Source organism: Cebus imitator, unplaced genomic scaffold (genome assembly GCF_001604975.1).
Source record: "Cebus imitator isolate Cc_AM_T3 unplaced genomic scaffold, Cebus_imitator-1.0 Scaffold174, whole genome shotgun sequence".
Lineage (NCBI taxonomy): Eukaryota > Metazoa > Chordata > Mammalia > Primates > Cebidae > Cebus > Cebus imitator.
In genome coordinates, this window is record NW_016107489.1 from 337108 (window position 1) to 356066 (window position 18959).

General features: G+C 33.5%; 1 protein-coding gene across 7 annotated transcripts in view; it reads left to right on the plus strand.

Annotated features, from left to right (window-relative positions):
* Positions 1–18959, plus strand: part of DLG2 (discs large MAGUK scaffold protein 2) — a 1831252-nt gene that overhangs the window by 151456 nt on the left and 1660837 nt on the right. For 5 of the 7 annotated variants that reach the window (XM_017544957.2, XM_017544942.2, XM_037744425.1 and 2 more), the window contains exon 1: positions 10618–11322. The exons of the other annotated variants lie outside the window; for them this stretch is intronic. In XM_017544957.2, coding sequence (XP_017400446.1) covers positions 11293–11322 — 30 coding nt within the window. In that variant the 5' untranslated portion in view covers positions 10618–11292. Of the gene's footprint in view, positions 1–10617; positions 11323–18959 lie in introns of those variants that run through there. 7 annotated transcript variants of the gene reach the window in all.

The following is an 18959-nucleotide window of genomic DNA, read 5'->3' on the forward strand; positions in this document are numbered from 1 at the left end:
TTTTTTACAAGATGTTATTTGCAAGCTTCATGATAACCTCAAATCAAAAAACCCACAACAGATACACAAAAAAGCAAAAGCAAGAAATTAAGACATACTATCAAAGAAATTCACTTTTACATAAAGGAAGATAGGAATTAAGCAGGGAAGAGAGGACTGACCACAAAGCAACCAGGAAACAAATAACAAAATGGGAGGGGTAAGTTCTTACCTATCAATAATAACATTGAATGTAAATAGAGTAAACTTTTCATTAAGAAATATAAAGTGGCTGCACTGATTTAAAGAAAACCACACAACCAAGACCCAATTATATACAAAATTCACTTCACCTATAGAGTGAAATTAAAGGGATGGAAAATGATATTCTGTACAAATGTAAACTAAGAAAGAGCAGGAATAGCTATACTTATGTCAGATAGAATAAATTATAAGAAACTTTAAGAAGAGACAAAGAAGGACATTATATAATGATAAAAGGGTCCATTTGACAAGAAGATACAACAATTATACATATATATGCACCCAACACTGGAGCACCCATTTATATATAGCAAATGTTATTAAGGCTGAAGAGAAAGAAAGACCCCAATACAATACTAGCTGGAGAGCTCAATACCCCATTTTCAGCATTGAACAAATCATACAGACAGAAAATCAACATCAGACTTAATCTGCCCTGTCAACCAAATGGGCCTAATAGATGTTACAGAACATTTTAACCAAAAGCTGCAGAATATACCTTATTCCTGTCAGTACATGGGTCTTTCTCAAGGATAGACCATATTTTAAGCTATGAAATGAGTCTTAAAACATTAAAAACATTAAAATTATGTTAAATATTTTTTTCTGAGCACAATGGAATAAAACTAAAAATCAATAACAAGAGGAACTTTGGAAACTATACAAACACATAGAAATTAAATAATGTGCTCCTGAGTGACCAGTAGGTCAATGCAGAAATTAGGAAGAAAATTTTAAAATTTTATGAAACAAGTGAAAAGGGAAGCACAACCTACTTAAATCTATGGGTTATAGCCATATCAATTCTAAGATGGGAGTATACCGATAAGCACCAGTATTAAAAAGTAGAGAAACTTCAAATAAATAACCTAATGATGCATCATGAAGAACTAGAAAATCAAAAGAAAACCACCTCAAAATTAGTAGAAGTAAAGAAATAAACGTCAGAGCAGAAATACATGAAATTAAAACAAAGAACCTGAAATATTAGGGAAATGAAAAGATTGGTGTTTTGGAAAGATAAACAAAATCAACAAACTTGTAGCCATACTGAGAACAAAAGAGAGAAGACACCCCAAAGTAAAATCAGAGATGAAAAACGTGACATTACAACTGATATCACAGAACAATTCAAAGGATTATTAGAGACTACAATGAACACTATGTCAGTGAACTGGAAGACGTAGAATAAACGGATAAATTTCTAGACACATACAACCCACCAAGATTGAATCATGAAGAAGTCTGAAACCAGAATAGACCAATAACAAGTAAGGAGATAGAAGTCATAATTAAAAGTCTCCTCTCACAGAAAAAGTCAAGACCTAATGACTTCACTGCTGAATTCTACCAAATATTTAAAGAACCAATACCAATCCTACTCAAACTATTTGAAAAAATCTGTGAGGAACCAATACTTCCAAACTCGTTTAATGGGGCTAGTATTACCACAATGCCAAAACCAGAGAAAGACACATCAAAAAAGAAAACCATAGGCAAATATCTCTGATAAACATAGATGTAAAAATCCTCAATAAAATACTCACAAACCAAATTCAACAACAGATTAAAAGGATCATTCATCAAGACCAAGTGGGATTCATTCAGGGTTGCATAGATATCTCAACCTACAGAAATCAGTCAATGCAATACATCATATTAACAGAATGAAGGATAAAAACATATCATTTCATTTGATGCTGAAAAACATTCAGTAAAATTCAGTAACTTTTCATGATAAAAACAGTAAAAATTGTGCCATAGAAAGAACATTTCTCAGCAAAGTAAGAGCCATGTATGACGGACTCCCAACTAGTACCATACTAAATGGGAAAAACTAAAAGCCTTTTCTTTAAGATATATAACAAGACAAGGATGCCCATTTTTACCACTGTTTTTCAGTATAGCACTGGAAGTCCTAGCTAGAGTAGTTAAATGAGAGTAAAATAAAGGACTTTAAAATTGGAATGAAAGAAGTCAAATTATTCTTGTTCATAGCTGATACAATCATCTATTTATAAAAACCTAAAAATTCTACCAAAAAACTATACTAATAGAACTGAAGAATAAATTCAATACAATTGCAGGATATAAAATCAATGTACAAAAAGCAGAAGTATTTCTATAGGTCAACAACAAATAATCTGAAAAAGGAACCAAGAAAAAAAAATCCCATTTACAATAACTACAAATAAAATAATAAACCTAGAAATAAATTTAATCACAGAAGTAAATGATCTCTTCAATGAAAATTATAAATCGTTAGTAAAAGAAATTGAAGAGGGCACAAAAAAATGGGAAGTAATTCTGTGTTAATGGATTGGCAAAATCAATATTGTTAAAATGTCCATACTACTCAAAGCAATCTACATGGTCAGTGACATCCCTATCAAAATACCAATGACATTCTTCAAAGAAATAACAAAGTAATCCTAAAATTTGCACGGAATCACTATAGACCCAGAATAGCCAAAGCTGTCATGGACAAAAAGAACAAAGCTGGAGGAATTACATTACCTGACTTCACATTGTACTATAGAGCTATAGTTACCAAACTAGTATAGTACCGGCATAAAAACAGACACATAGACTAATGGAACAGAATAGAACCTGGAAATAAATCCACACACCCACCATGAATTGAATTTTGACAAAGATGTCAAGAACATATAATGAGAAAAGGACAGTCTCTTTAATAAATTGTGCCAGGAAAACTGGATATCCATGTGCAGAAAAATGAAACTACAACCCTGTGTCTCACCATATACAAAATAAAAATGGATTAAAGATTTAAATCTGAGACCTGAAACTATGAAACTACTAAAAGAAAACACTGAGGAAACTCTCTGGAACATTGGTCTAGGCAAAAATTTCTTGAGTGATGCCTCAAAAGTGCAGGCAACCAAACCAAAAATAGAAAAATCACATCACATCAAGCTAAAAAGCTCTCCATAGCAAAGGAAATAATCAGCGAATGAGGAGACAAATTACAGAATGGGGGGAAATATTTTAATCTGACATTAGATTAATAACCCTAATATATAGGGAGCTCAAACAACTCAATGGGAAAGAGAGTCAGTCTGATTTTAAAATGGGCAAAGGATCTGAACAGAGATTTCTAAAAAGAAGAGATGTAAATAGCCAATAGATATATGAAAAATAACATAATTAATCATCAAGAAATGCAAATCAAAACTAGAGTGGGATATCATCTCATCCCAGTTAAAATGGCTTTTATCCAAAAGACAGGCAATAATGAATTTCTCTGTGGAGAAAGGGAAACCCTCATACACTGTTTGTGGGGATATAAATTAGTATATCCACTATGGAGAGGAGTATGGAGGTTCCACAAAAAATTAAAAATAGAAAGTACCATATGATTGAGCAATCCCACTGCTATCCAAAAGAAAAGAAATCAGTGTATTGAAGAGATGCCTGTACTCCTGTATTTATTGTTTATTCACAATAGCCAAGATTTGGAATCAAAGTGTCTATCAACTGATTAATAGGTAAAGAAAATGTGGTACACATGGAATATTATTCATCCACAAAAAAAAGAATGAAATGCTGTCATTTGCAACAACATGAATGGACCTTGAAAGAAAGAAAGAAAACCTGGCACGGAAAGACAAATTTCACATGTTCTCACACATATGTGAGAACTAAACATTAACACAGTTGAACTCCTGGAGGAAAAGAGTATAATGATGGCTGTCTGAGGCTGGGAAGGGTAGCAGCAACAGAGGAGAAGGGTGGAGATGATTAATTTGTATAAAAATATAGTTAGATAGAATGAATAAGATCTAGTATTTGATAACACAACAGGGTGACTATAGTTAACAATCATTATTGTATATATCAAAAAACTAAGGGTAGAATTGGAATGCGTCTAAAACATTCTTGTATTAGAAATTCTTGAAGTGATGGATATCCCTGTTACCTGGACGTGATCATTAAACATTGTATGCTTGTACCAGAATATCAAATGTACCCTATAAATATCTACAACTATCATGTACCCATAATATTTTTTTAAAAAAGAAAGGTTACAAATGCATATTTTCTACAAAAATTATTCTGTGCATACCTTTATTTTGGGAGTGTCATATAAATTATCTGTTTGAAAAAAAAAGTCAAAAGATGACAAATATTGGTGACGATCTGGAGAAATGGGATCTCTGTACACTGTTGGTGGGAATTTAGATTGGTATAACCATTATGGAAAACAGTATGGAAGTTCCAAAAGAAACTGCAGATAACATCATACAACCCAACAATTCCTTTTCTGGGCATATACACAAAGGAAATGAAGTCACAACCTTGGAAAGATATTTGTACTACTATGATCTTTGCAGCATTATTCACAGTAGCCAAGATAGAGAAATAAGTGTTTGTCAGTGGATGAATGGATAAAGAAATTCTGATATCCATATAAAATGGAATAGTATTCAACTCTAAAAAAGAATGAGATCTTTCCTTTTGCCATTACATGGATGAGCCTGGAGGACATGATGCTAAGTGAAATAAGCCAGATGCAGAAAGAAAAATATTGCATAATCTCACATATATGTGGAATATAGTATATATGTATGTGTGTGTATATATATATACATATTCACCATATACAAAATAAAAATTTAAATACACATACACATAGAATAAAACAGTGGTTACTGATTTGGGAGGAATGAAGAGATTTAGGTTAGAGGATACACAGTAGCAGATATGTAGTATAAGCAAGTCTAGATAGCTAACATACAACATGAGGACTGTAGGTAGTAACATTGTATTATATATGGGATTCTGCTAAATGAGTAGATTTTGGCTGTTCTTGACACAAAGAAAAATGGGTAACTAAGAAGTGATAAATATGTTAATTTGCTGCACTATAATAATCTTTGTACTATGTATATGTATCTCACAACATGATGTTGTATACCTTAATTATTCACAATATAATTTATTTCAAAATAATTTTGAATCAGAAAACTATTGTTTGTGTGTTTGTAAATATTATTATTAGTGAAAGTCACATCCTTAAAAACTATGTTGAAGTTCTTGCATTGCATATTTCATGGTGGACTACTGATACTAGCCACATGCTTTAAAAGAGTTTCCATATGATGGATTTCATTCATTCATTAAAAAATCTCTGTTAGCATCTGTTATGTTCAAAACACTGGTGATATAGCCATGGACAAAATAGATAAGGTTCCTGCTCTCACTGATAAACTTCATATAGGGGAGGTAGTAAGAGATGAATAGAGAAGGTAATTTTAGATTGTGATAATCATATGGAGGAAGTAAACTGGGATGATAAAATGGAGAACAATGGAAAAGATTTTAATTTAGTTAGGGGAAATCAGTTTGGGAAGGTCTTCCTGACATGGTAACATCTGAGCAGAGACTTGAATGATGAGAAGGAGCCAGCCATGTGCAAATTCAGGGAAAGACAGTCTCTGAAAGAAGGAACAACAAATTCAAGGCCCTGAGGAAGAAGTAGAGTGAAACACCATATTTGAGGAACAGATAACAGGGTAGCATGCTTGGGGTATGTATTAGTTTTCATGCTGTTGGTAAAGACATACCCAAGACTGGAAACAAGAGGTTTAATTGGACTTATAGTACCATATGGCTGGGGAGGCCTCAGAATCATGGCAGGAGGCAAAAGGCACTTCTTACATGATGGCAGCATGAGAAAATGAGGAAGAAGCAAAAACAGAAACCCCTGATAAATCAATCAGATCGTGTGAGACTTATTCCATAACACGAGAATAGCATGGGAAAGACTCGTACCCGTGATTCAATTATACCTCCCCCAACCCCGTCCCACCCACAATACATGGGAATTCTGGGAGATAAAATTCAAGTTGAGATTTGGGTGGGGATACAGCCAAACTATATCAGGGTATAAGAAGGTAGAGTATGGGAATGGCATTTAGCAATACTGCTTAGGTTATTTATATTAACTTGAAAGCAAAATTTTATTTCTGACCATACAGCTTTTTAGATTGTGGCTTGCACACAATTATTTGGATTTCTGGAATCCACTCAACTCACAGCATTGTATAATAGTAGGAAAAATTGTGCCTCTTAAGAAATGTAGTTAATTTTCAGCAAAGTTTATATAAATTTTGATTTGTTAGTGAAACAGTTTTTATTGAATGTTTACATCATTTGTAGCCTGCCACTTATATAAAATTTCAGAGGTTCTTTAGATTTTGATGATGATAATAACTGAAAGAGCTACATGTCTGTCATTTATGTTCTAACTCACATGTGTAAAATTGATATAAAATTTAGGTTTATACAATTGAATATCATGATTAAAAGATGAGTTAAAAGTAAAAATGTATTTCTGTAGCAATTATTGATTCACTCAAAATTTTTCTTGTTTAGTTTTTATATATTTTTGCAAAGATATATGTTTAACTTGAACAGAATACATAGACTCCTGCTTTTCACGAATTATTTTCAGGATCCAATACTGTCCTGATTTTTTTAATGATAGAAACTCTCTGAAAAATTCAGTCTTTTTTCAGTTGATCCTAATTTCTTACTTACCTCTGGAGAGTTTGGAAATGAGGGCAGGCATTTTGCCATGACCTGCCTGCAGTCTCTTTATTTTATTAAGCTAACAAGCTTTGCAGAGGTCATTTGTGTGCCTGCTGTTCTGGGTATACAGGGAACAGATAGGCAGGGATAGGAGGCCAGGTGGGTGGATTTCTTGTTATTTCCTTTGGACTTGATCTTTCTAATGTGGAGTCCATTCCTTCTGGGATTATTCCCAAGGCCGTTAGAAGCTATGAAAGGCCTCAGGTAGGAGCCCAGAGATGAATGTATCTTTTTAGGAGGATCACATGTTGTTTATAATTCATCTGCATGGATTCCAGGCTACCTTTGGCTAAGGAAATGGCCTTTGAATCTGTTTGTGCCACACTCTCAGGTTGGACCCACAGGGACAGAAACGGCTTCAGGATTTGCAGTGTGATGAGATGGATGGAAAGAACATAGACTGCCCTCTAGGTTGTAGTCACCTAGGTTCTATGTCACTTAGGACAGTCATAGAACCTCAGGCAGCTTCTATTTCCTTAACTATAAAATAGGGGTTACAATTATTTCCTAAAGGGTATTATGACCATGAGATAATAGTTACTAAGTATTCACCACAGTACTTCAAAAAATAGCCACTTGATAAACTACGGTTATATTAACAAAAATGCTTATGTTTATTATTGTTTTCTAACACAATAGCAAGCACCTAGTTTCAGTAGCATCCTATAGTTTTAACACTTCAGCGAGAAACTACCCTTCTCCATTATAGATAAGACTGTTCTAAATCATACCTTCTTACATCAGACTGGATTTGCCAATGAAAATATTCACATTTGCGAATACCTTCAGCTACATGCACCAGTATATTTATTTTAAAATTTCTATGTATGCACATAAATATATGTGTATATATTATAGTTACTCTGTAATGTGCATATATGATTCTAATATAAATAAGGGATCATAGGTTTAAATCTGTTTTTAAAAACTATAAAAAAATGCATAACTGAAGCTCTGATTATTCTTTCATTCCACTAATATTTATTTTGTGCCTCTTAAGTGCCAGTACCATACTAGGTAGCAGAGATATACCTTAAATCTGCCCTCAAGAGGCTGGATTCTAGAATAGACACAGAATGGATTTCACTTCTAGAAATTTTTTTTTCCCTGTTGGAAACAAAATAAAAGTAATGCATTTAAGTGGTTAAGGTACAGGTTTAGTGCAAGTAATTTACAAGAGAATTTTATGATATCAAACTTTCAATTATAGGTTTACTAAGAATGAATATATTTTTAGTTTGATATCATTAACCTCAAGGAATATCAAGTAAAGCAGTTGCAGGCTGAGGCTTCATATCTTGCCAAACACCTCTTGTGAAAATCACAGGCCCAATTGAGCGCTATGTCTGTATTTAAAAAAAAAAAAAAAAAAAAAGCTTCATGTCGATACATTGTTAATTATAAAAACAGCATAATGTTTCCCTTGAGGCAAAGGAGTGAATTATCTTCTATCATCTTTGTATCTGAGGAAAATCAATGGAAGGTAAGGTGTACACAAAGTAGAAATCCCAAATGGGTCTACACTTTAAAATGTTATGTACTTAGCTCAAGGCTCCTCTCCAGAACGCTTTACCTCACCTCTCCATTCTGGGTTAAATGTCTCTATTTTGTGGATGTAAATCACCCGCAAATACTTTCTGTACAGTACTATAGTTTTTTATTCTCTTGTGGGAAGGGATTTTGCTAGCTTTTCCTTACCTTGTGTTTCCACATAAGTAGATTCTCAAGTATATTTGTTGAATGAATGAGACACTAGTTTAGGCAATGGAAATAAAGAGTTAAAACTATCTTTAAGGAGTGCACTTTAGTGGGTGATATAGACATTAGTCAGATCATCACATAATGAGTGTTCAACAAATATGTGTCAGATGGATGACTTAGGGATTGCCTAAGGTGTTCTAGGATCTACGCTAGAAAAAAAGACAAGTTGTCTTTTATTTCTGCAAGTCTCCATAGTTTACAAAATGCTTTCATCTGTGATCCGCCAGAGTTTGGAGACTAATCAGGATCTCTCTGCTAATTTTCCTCTATCTTAGTTTCCTTGTCTCTACGAAGATGGAATGAAGTTCTGAAGGTATCATCTAGCAGAAAAACTTGTGAAAATATTATTTTACTCTGCTATCCAATTTATTTACTTCCTCTAACTCCTGATTGCCTCCATTCTGATTATCTCTATGACTAACAAAGACCTGGACTTGAAATTAAAAGACATGATCTTTAATGTTGGCATTGAAAGTTACTAGGTTTTTGGGAAGTCATTTCAATTTCTCAAGCCTGTGAGACTGTTACAAGTGCTTTGTCAACTTCAAAGTGTTACAGGGACACAAAGCCTAATTATTTTAAACATGAATATGACAATAAGTCTCAATTACATATTAGATGTTTTACTTGTTTCAGGGAAACACACTGGTACCTGGGAGTGCTCAAAGATAAAATGTTTTAAATACTCCAAGATAAGCTTAGGAAGTATTGAGTTAAAATAATTACTGTGATGATGTAACAAATGAGGGTAACTAGACAAAGTGATGTTTCCTTGACTTTTCAAATTACTGAACCATAAGATAGAGTTTCCTGATGGAATGGACCAGAACATGGTTCTATTCATGGTGTTTAACTTGAAAATTATTTGAAGTTTATTACACCAGTATGATAACAGTTAAGAGGAAATGATATTTTTTAACTACAAATAATTTTTGGAGCCACTTTTGAAGGTTGTTATATCACATTGAACTTTAGGAGCTTTTATTTTCGTTTTTTTCTCTGAACACGTATTTGATTTGCTATGAACTTAAAGTCTTTATAAACAGGGCTCTTATTTGGGTAAAATAATGACACGTCAGTTTCTGAGTCATTCATTTACTTAGCAATCAGGAGGTTCCTGGGATATTGAGGTTAGAACCTGAATAATTCATGAAAGGTAGAAGAGTCTTATATATTCTTTCTTTCCACCAAATTATTTATCATGGAAAGTATACTTTTTATGAAAAAAGAGAGGGTGGTGATTGTCAGTAGAGTGGAAAATGGTCCTGCCAGTCTCTTGAGGACCTAAAGTGTATGGGTCCCTAGACATTTATTTTTGATATTTCAGTGGTCCAGTTGACTATATGTTTTCTTCCTAGTGAAAGTGCATCATTGATTTTCCATTTTTATTCGTCAGACAGTACTTTCCATTCTGTCATTCACTCTCTTCACTTTCTCTCATTCTCCCTTCCCGCCCCCTCTCCTCTCTGAGCTCCTGTGTCTGTTTGTCTGTTTCAGTCTGTGACTGCCTATGTGTCTAAGATGATGGAAAAAAAGGAATATTATTATCCAGAGTGATGCTTGTCAAGCACCTCAAAGGCAGTCTATATAGTGGCAGCTTTACTAGAAGAAAGGGAGGGATTTGGGGGAGGGGACAGTGTTAATCATTTGGCTGTTAGAATGCTGCAGAAGGGAACACAAAGCTCTGCCCACGTAATAAGTGCCTGCAGACAGCAAGTGAGGAGGGAAAAGTTTGGGAAGGAGCTCATTTTTTCACTTAGAATGTAGAACTTTTATAAACACTTTAGAAGCTCCATGATCCCCAATTTTCATCATATACTTATTCGTTTAAATGTTCAGGTTGTTTGTGTATTTGCATATGTCATGGACCACACACATAGGTAAACACAAAAAAGGATAAATGTAACATTTTTCTAAGTTAAACTTCCAAATCTGCAGTTTCTTTATGCCACTGGCTCAATTTTCCTTATCCAGCTGTTAGTCATTTGTAAGAAGCTGCCCTTGTAATTGCAAGTGAGTTGAGATGTGATGTATGCAGCACCACATGCACCTTAGCTTTTCAGTCATATCTTTCGAGTCATTTAGACTCCCGGCAATCATGCTCATAATAAATAGCATTTTATTACCCAAAGCCGCTATTCTGGCACTGGAACGACAGCCACTTGGTAGATGGGACGGGTAGTTTTTTGTGTTACTCAGTGTTGCTAGTAAGAAAGGAAAGCAACAAAGAGGGGACTTTGGCAAAGGAAATCTTATGGGTACACTGAAGCAGCAGATCAGAATTCAGAAACAAGAGCAAGAGCTGAAATGTGATTCTCTGGTGCTTGGTGTTACACTCATCGCTACGATAGAACTGTGTGGGGCACTCACAGGAGCTCTGTTCTGATCAAGGAATCTGCTAAAAGACCATGCAGCCGCGGAGCCCAGCAAGCCACCGGGAAGTTTTGCCGGAGCTGATTTCTAGGGGATTTTCTGGTGCCTAGGAGAATCCTGCTTGCCTTGAGCTGTATGGAGGAGGGCTCGAGTTTCCCATGAGGGGCCCCCTTGGAAAAGCCGTCTTGTACAGAATCCAAGCTCTGCTTCTCTCTGTGTGCAATTTCCAAAAGGCTTTTCTCACCTTTGCTGATTTGCTGGTGTGACTTTCATGCACTGAGTCCTGTGTAGGGATCCAGGATGGATTGCCTGTGCATTGTCACCACAAAGGTAGGATAGGAAACAGGGCTGTTGTTGTGTGCAGCATTTTTCTATTATTATTCTGGTCCCGTAATTAAACAGTTCTAGTAGGTGCTGCCAGTGCATGAGAGAAAATGATTAGTATAATTTACTTTGCTGGGCATTTTGTTGCCTGAGGGTCTGGGGGGTCCTGTCTTTATGTGATTTTAACTTCTTAAAGTGATATTGCATGTTTGTGCAAATGGAAGGAGAATTTGCCTGTTTTTTTTTTTTTTTTTTTTTTTTTGGGGGGTTTTTTTTTTTTTTTTTTTTTTTTTTTTTTTTTATGGCAGGATTTGCTTTTGCATCTATTTATAGTTCATCATATAAATATCTATAGTAGTAGTATAGCACATACACATCAGTTTAACATAACATATCAGGGCAGTCTTTCTGAGTGTGATAATTACCTTTTCATTTAAAGGCCATGTCTTCTGTGTTTAAAGAAGCCAATCAGCTTTACTGTGACTTGACATATTGCCTCTGATTGGAGAATTCTGATATTCTGCATTTTAGTGATTTATTTTAAAGGAAAAAATCTCAAGGCCCTGAGTTAAAACAAATACAATATTTAATATTTAGCTAATTGTCTCTATTTTAATTAGAAACAAATGCAATATTTGCATTATTGGAAATATAAATAAAAGTGGGAATGAAATAAAATCAATAGGCAAGTTTTTTATGTATTTACAGAAAACAGTGAAAAATTTCAAAGGCATTTTATTTTATTCTGTCATCAGTTCTAAAAAATGTATTTAAATTTCATAATCACTGATTATTTGAATAAATATTTCTAATATTTTTGGGAAAAATCTAATTATAAGACATTTACACATTAGTTCCCTTTTCATTTTGTATGTAAGCGTACCATGAGTTAATTTGAATCCTATCTTTTTGTATAGCACGTTGATTAGATGTCCATTAACCATGACAAAATTAATAGTTTAGTACATGAGATTTAACTGCGTTTAGATATCCGATTGTGATCTCCTTTTGCCACTAAAGAAAGGATTATTTAATTTCAAAGCCACAAGCCAAGTGACCCATGGTATGACCTTAAATATTTTACTTTTACAAATTAAGTTCCAGAAAATCTTAGTGGATATCTTCCCATAAGGCCTGGTATCACATGGAAGCTTCAGTTGAGGTTAGTGGATTTTAAGCCTAAAAACTTCTAGTTGGGTTAGTTGACTAGGCCTCTAAATTAGACAAATACCTTATTTTGCTTTTAAAAATTGCCAAACATCTCATTCAGTGGTCCAGTTAAATCAGTAAAAGTAAATAAACTAAAATAAGTTTTAAAATATCTTAAGAAATTGTATGTTCTTATGTAATCCACTGAAGGAAATATCCTCAAAAATATGTTACTCTTCTTGAGATGTTACACTTGGTGTTACTTTTCTTGAGAGAATACTGCCAAATCTGACCTATATGTGTTTTATAATTATTTACTCCAAAATTATAATAATTTCAGATACTGTGAAACAAATCAGTGCTTTAAAAACAATTACCAAAGTTATTAATGAGAACCAAAACTGGAAGTCTACTGCATTGCATAACTTAAATCAATACTGAAATCCAAGTGCCTTCAATTTGGAAAACACTATCTGATAAAAAATGTCATATGCCTCATATTTACTTATAAAAGTATTATTGATTACAGGGTCATAGGTGATACATATTATTTTTCTTTAAATGCTTAATAAGAGATAAATGTCATTACTTCAGTATTGTGATTTATCATATAAATTACATCAATCAACAAAACACAGACTCACATGAAATATCATTTTCTTAGTTATGTCCATAAACATTTCTAGAGTAACATATACGAACACTCTGATGATTTCCTAGCCTGCAAGGTCTTACTCCGAATCTGAGAGGTTCTGCAAATAAGTCTAACTAGACTGGAGCTCTTAAGATTTTAAGCAATCTGAGTTAAATGGGGTAAAATCTAGGGTGGGATTATTTTATCAGAGGGTTTAACACAAAATACACAATCATTTCCTTCCTTTTAAAGAACAAACATATAGCAAAGTTACATTGTGATATTTACATGGTAAATAATGAATAATTGCTTCAAAAACTGGACATAGGTGAGGAGACCTCTTAAAGGACTTTAGATTGCAAATCTTTTCCATTTAGTGTTCCACTGTTGATAGTTTACGTTTTTCCCCAAGTGGCCATGCACTTGGGATGCCCTTGCTCTACTTTCTTGGGACTGTTTGACAAGAAACTTGTCAACAATTTGGAAATTTTAATTATATCTTAGTTTAATGCTCATCTCTTTCTCCCCTAGCAATAAATTCACTTTCTAGTAGCTCTGGCTGAGGTACTCTCTTTAATTATTGCTTTACAGAAGCTTTATTGAGACTGGAACTGTTAATTATCATGATACGTCCTAAGCTCCATATCATTCACAGAACATCTCAATACCACAGCTGACGACTACTTTGTCAAGTTTTTAGTGGCAAGAAAACAGAAATACTTCCGTTGGTAATAGCATTTTTGTTCCTCCTTCCCTTTCCTTGGCATGAAAGTTGTTTACTGTCCCCTTGGCTCCTCCTAGACCTCTGTGCCCTCTGAGCTCTTCCATATTCCCCTATTGTACACACTATAGAAATAAATTCCTCATTATGTATTTGTTTCACATTCTTAAAAATGAATGAAGGAAGATTAATGAGAGGAGGGATGATGATAAATCTAGAAAATATCATTGTATAATGGTAGCATAAAAAGATCTATTAGTCATATTGGAGAATCATTTTTATTTTTTTCTGTATATAAGAGGAAGGAAATGATTGTGGATTTTATGTAAACCCTCTGATAAAATAATCCTACTCTAGATCTTACTCCATTTAACTCAGATTGTTTAAAGTCTTAAGAGCTCCAGCCTAGCTAAACTGATTTGTAGAACTTCTCAGATTTGGAGTAAGATCTTGTAGGCTAGGAAATCATCAGAGTGTTCATAAATATAGAGTTTCTATCACATGGCTTCCAAGGTCTTGTCAAATGTTCAGACAACCCACTTTCAGAAGATTGAGTCATCTCTTTTTTTCAAATGTTTCTGTCCAGTTTCAATTTCAGTACTTTTGTCACAGATATCACTACTGAGAAGGAGAAGGAACATGTTCTAGTGTGAAGAGCAGGACATTGGAGCGAGACTTGTATTTAAATTGTTGTTCTGACATGTATTAGCTTTAGGATGTGGATAAGTTGTTTAACTTCCTCAAACATTGATTTATTCATCTTCAAAAAGGATATGTTACCTAGGTCTAAGTGATATTATACTAGACTATGTAAGGTACATAGCACAACTGGCAGATGGAAAAATGTGTATATAGTATAATTTATTCAGCAACTCACACTTTAGATCTTTAATGAATCCCTCTCAGTATGTTCATTGAAGTAAATGAAGTCATCTCAATAACACTGGCTAAACACAATCTAATAACTAATGCAACACATTTTATATGATGGAATTCCCTAAACATTTTTTGAGTAATTGAAAGATAATCCAATAAATTTAACAACTAAAATGCAAGGAAAATAATGTTAGGCAGAGCCATGAGTTTACATGATTGGCCAATAGGACAGTAGTTCTGGATGACAGGCAGAATATTCTGTTTAATGAAATGCAAAGTCAATATAATTTTTCTTTTACTGCATAGGAATTCTCAAGCATCACATGTAACAACATAAAGGATTTGATATAAGAATAGAAAAGTGTGCAACTGTGAAAAATAAATGTGTACTTTCTGATCATGGCCACCCACAGGCATTTGGCCATCACTGTCCTTCTCTGTAAGATGAGTATATTTTGTTGCATCCCTGAGGTATTTCCTTTTCTATTTCAAATCTAATATTATCCTATATTGTCTCTGAAGATAAAATTGTTTAGATTAACTAAGTATCTTAAATAGTAGTAGTGTGTGAATCATACATTGGCATAATTTCAGATCAATTAACCATACTTATACATTTGAAAAAGTTTAAAAAAAAGATCTACAAATAAAACTGCAGAATTTTTATAGTAGTATTAGTGGGTGAATCACACGTTGGCATAATTTCAGATATCCATGAACTATACTTGTATATTTGAAAAAGATTTAAAAATGATTTACAAAAAAAACTGCTGTAATTCATTAATAAAGGCATGATGGCACTATTAATTTTTAATATGCATTACAGGTTAATATACATAATAAAATTCACATAGCAGAATGAAAAGTGGACTGGGCAGCACAAAAGAAGCTTTTCTTGATGTTGTTAATACTATATCTGTTTTGTAAATATGCTTTTACTCTTTGCTGCTGTCAACCCACTATCTTTAATAAGAATTAAAAATCACTCCGAATTTCTAAAAGGAAATAAAAGTTGTTGTGAGGCATTAAAAATATTTTTATCAAGTCTGGTAAGTATCATATTATTTATTATGACCTTAATTTTTAGAAGGTGGCATGTCATTTCTTTGGAAGTGGATTCTTAACAGAAATATTTTCAAATAAGGCATTTGGAAAAGCTAAAATAATTTTTACTTCCACCAGAGCTTCCTGTAGAGAAAATGAAACAAATCGTCAAGGCAACAAATGGCTTCCTGAGTGGTCTTGTGTTCATAGAGAAAGCTATTTATTCATGCAGGTGTACAGTTGCTCCCATGGTAGAAGCATCACATTTATTCATTCATTTTATTTATCTAACAAGCATATATTGAATGCTTACTATGCACTTGACATGTTGAACGGTGTGGGGCTATAATAAGCAATCTGTTCTCATGGAACCTTTAGTCTAATGGGGAAAACAACCAATTACAGAAATAGCAGTGATGTCTGATAAGAAAATGAATATAGGGTGCTATGGAAATGAGGACAGGAATACCTAAAGAACCTGGTGGGCTATGTTGCAGGTGTACAGGGGTAAATATAAGGTGAAGCTTTACTGAGGAAGTGAAAATTAAGCTGATTTGCGTAATGGAGGGCATAATGGTGTAGGGAGACTGCTTTAGGCAGAGTTCTGGCAGAATGTTTTAGGCAAAGTTCAGACTATAATTTTAATTATAGTGTGTGGGGAGAGAGAGAGAAAGAGAGAGAGAGAATGAGAATAAATTGCATATTTCAAGAATGGAAGGCCAAAATGGCTGGAATGTAAGGTGTCCAATATGAGTAACAAGATTCAAAGGATACAGAGATAGATCAGTACCTGGTCACAAATATCATAAAGTTGAGATAGTTGTTACCTTAAAGGAAATAGGATTTTCCATCCATCAACACTGGTTCCCAATCCCAGTTTGCCCAGACTTTTCTCCCATTTCATCCCCCTGATTTGAGCTATCTTGTATTTTCTACACAACCTGTGTTGCTCATTCTTATACCTGCTCAGTAAAATAATGGTTTCCCCTTTTACTACCTGGATGACCTTGTCAGCACTGCAGTTTTCTCATCCACAAAAGAGTACCTATCTTACAGCATTGTTTTGAGAATTGGGTGGGATAAGAACTATAAAATGCTTAGGATATTACCTTGTAGGGAGCAGGTGCACTCTTCTCTGTTAGGGTCCATAGCTTTCTTATCTTCCTATCTTTTTTTGGTGTACCTCTCCTCATATTTATCCTGCAAGTGACAGTCGTTAATACTTGTCATTTGAGCCAAATATCTGCAAGGTAGCATGTATACTTTACAGAGATGAGAACAGGGGGCTTGATGTGTCCAAAAAAAAAAAATCTATTGGGTGGCAAAAAGAAGCATAAATACAGCTAATAGTAGGGAAAATTTAACATAATTGACCATTTTGTATAAAAAGAGAAGAGATTCTATGATTGTCTTGGTAACCTGAGATTAACCATTTTAATAGTGTCAAACACCGTGAAATACTAATGGCATTAATATAATAGCTTAACTTTCTTTTATTAAGTGTTCCATCCAGCTGCAGAAGGATCAGTCTAATAGACACGGCCAACAGCATCACTCTCAGCAACCTATTGAAAGATGAGTAGTTGTCCAAATTATTACAAATGTGTACAATTCTCTTTTGACTTAGAAGCTAAATTTCTCTCCTATCTTGTCTTCTATAATTATACCTTGTATTTTAACAAGAATCTTTAATAAGATTCCAAGAATCTTGAAAATACATGGACAAGACCATGTTTTAAATCTGTGCTACCTTTCCTATCTTACATTAAACTAAAGGATATATTAGTCTCTCTGGCTTCCCTCTGTTCTCTGAAGGTGTCAAACTTGTTTCTGTTTTGGGGACTTCCATTTACTATTATTCTTTTTAGATAACTGTCTACTCATCTAAATTCTACTTATCTTCCAGATAATACCTTACATGTCACAATTTTTTCTAGAAGACTATATATTCTTAGCGTACACTCTGATATTATGCCACATTTCCACATATAGCAATTCATATTGTATAGTGATTTGTGTGATTATTTTGTCTTTCTTTTGACTAGAAAGAAGCTCCATAAAGAAAGGAACAATGTTCCTTTTTCTTATTTGTGTGTGTGTTTGTTTGTATATATATTTATTTATATGTATATATTTATATGTATATAAATGAAATGTCTGGGACATGGAAGGGACTTGAATTTCATCAAAACACATTTAGTTTTTAGACCAATGCAGTGATCCTTCATATCTTAAAGATGAGGTACATTCACAGAAATAAGTTTCAACTCAGGTCTTTGTGACTATAATATCTGTGTTCCCATTCACTATTATTCTCTTCAGATTGAACCACAACAAGGTTATTATTGAGTTAAAATATACTCTTGATTCTACACTTTGCATTTCATTCCTTCTCTATCTAAATATCTAATTAAATAAAAACAATGCACCACATAGGGCTTAATTTAAATTACAATTAGTTGTAGATTTGTAGTTTTTCAGACATATATCCATAGCCTGTCAAACTAAACTTTTAGAAATAAAATTTTATTACATGAATCATTTCAATCATCTGTTAACACATCTGTAGTAAATGGTTTTCCTTCCAAACCTGATTACCAGGATGTTATTTCATAACATTATCCCTTTTTGAGTCTGTGAGTAAAAGCAACAGAATGCTGTGAAGAGCTATGAGTTTGAGAGAATTGTCCTTTATAAGAGCTTTACATAAATCATATTTTCTGAGACATATGTGGGTCTGAAGAGGAAACAACTGCAAATAAAATTTCGTAATTTAAATAACATTTAAACATTAACTATGCTCGAAATTTTAAAAAATAATATAAATCCTTCATAAGGTACAAAAAGAATTCATCACTTTATTATTTGTCCACTGTTTAATATGAATGTTTGGAAGATAAGATTTTCTTGAAGCAGATTACCCGTGATTATAGTTTTGTTGCATGTATGTATGTTTTACCAAAGTCAATCTGAGAATGTGTGTTGGATCAAGATTTAGAAAATATAGACTTGGAGTTTCCATTTATTATATTAGTAATCTTAGTAAATTCAATTTATCCTCCCTGAGTTTTATTTTTCTCAAGTCCGAAATAGGATAATAATACTGGCTTATCAGTACTTCCAGAATAGGAATATTGTACATAATCAAATTAGTTTATATATTTGAAAAATATGAAATACTGTATACATGGAAAGGATGAGTGAAATTATTAAAAATAA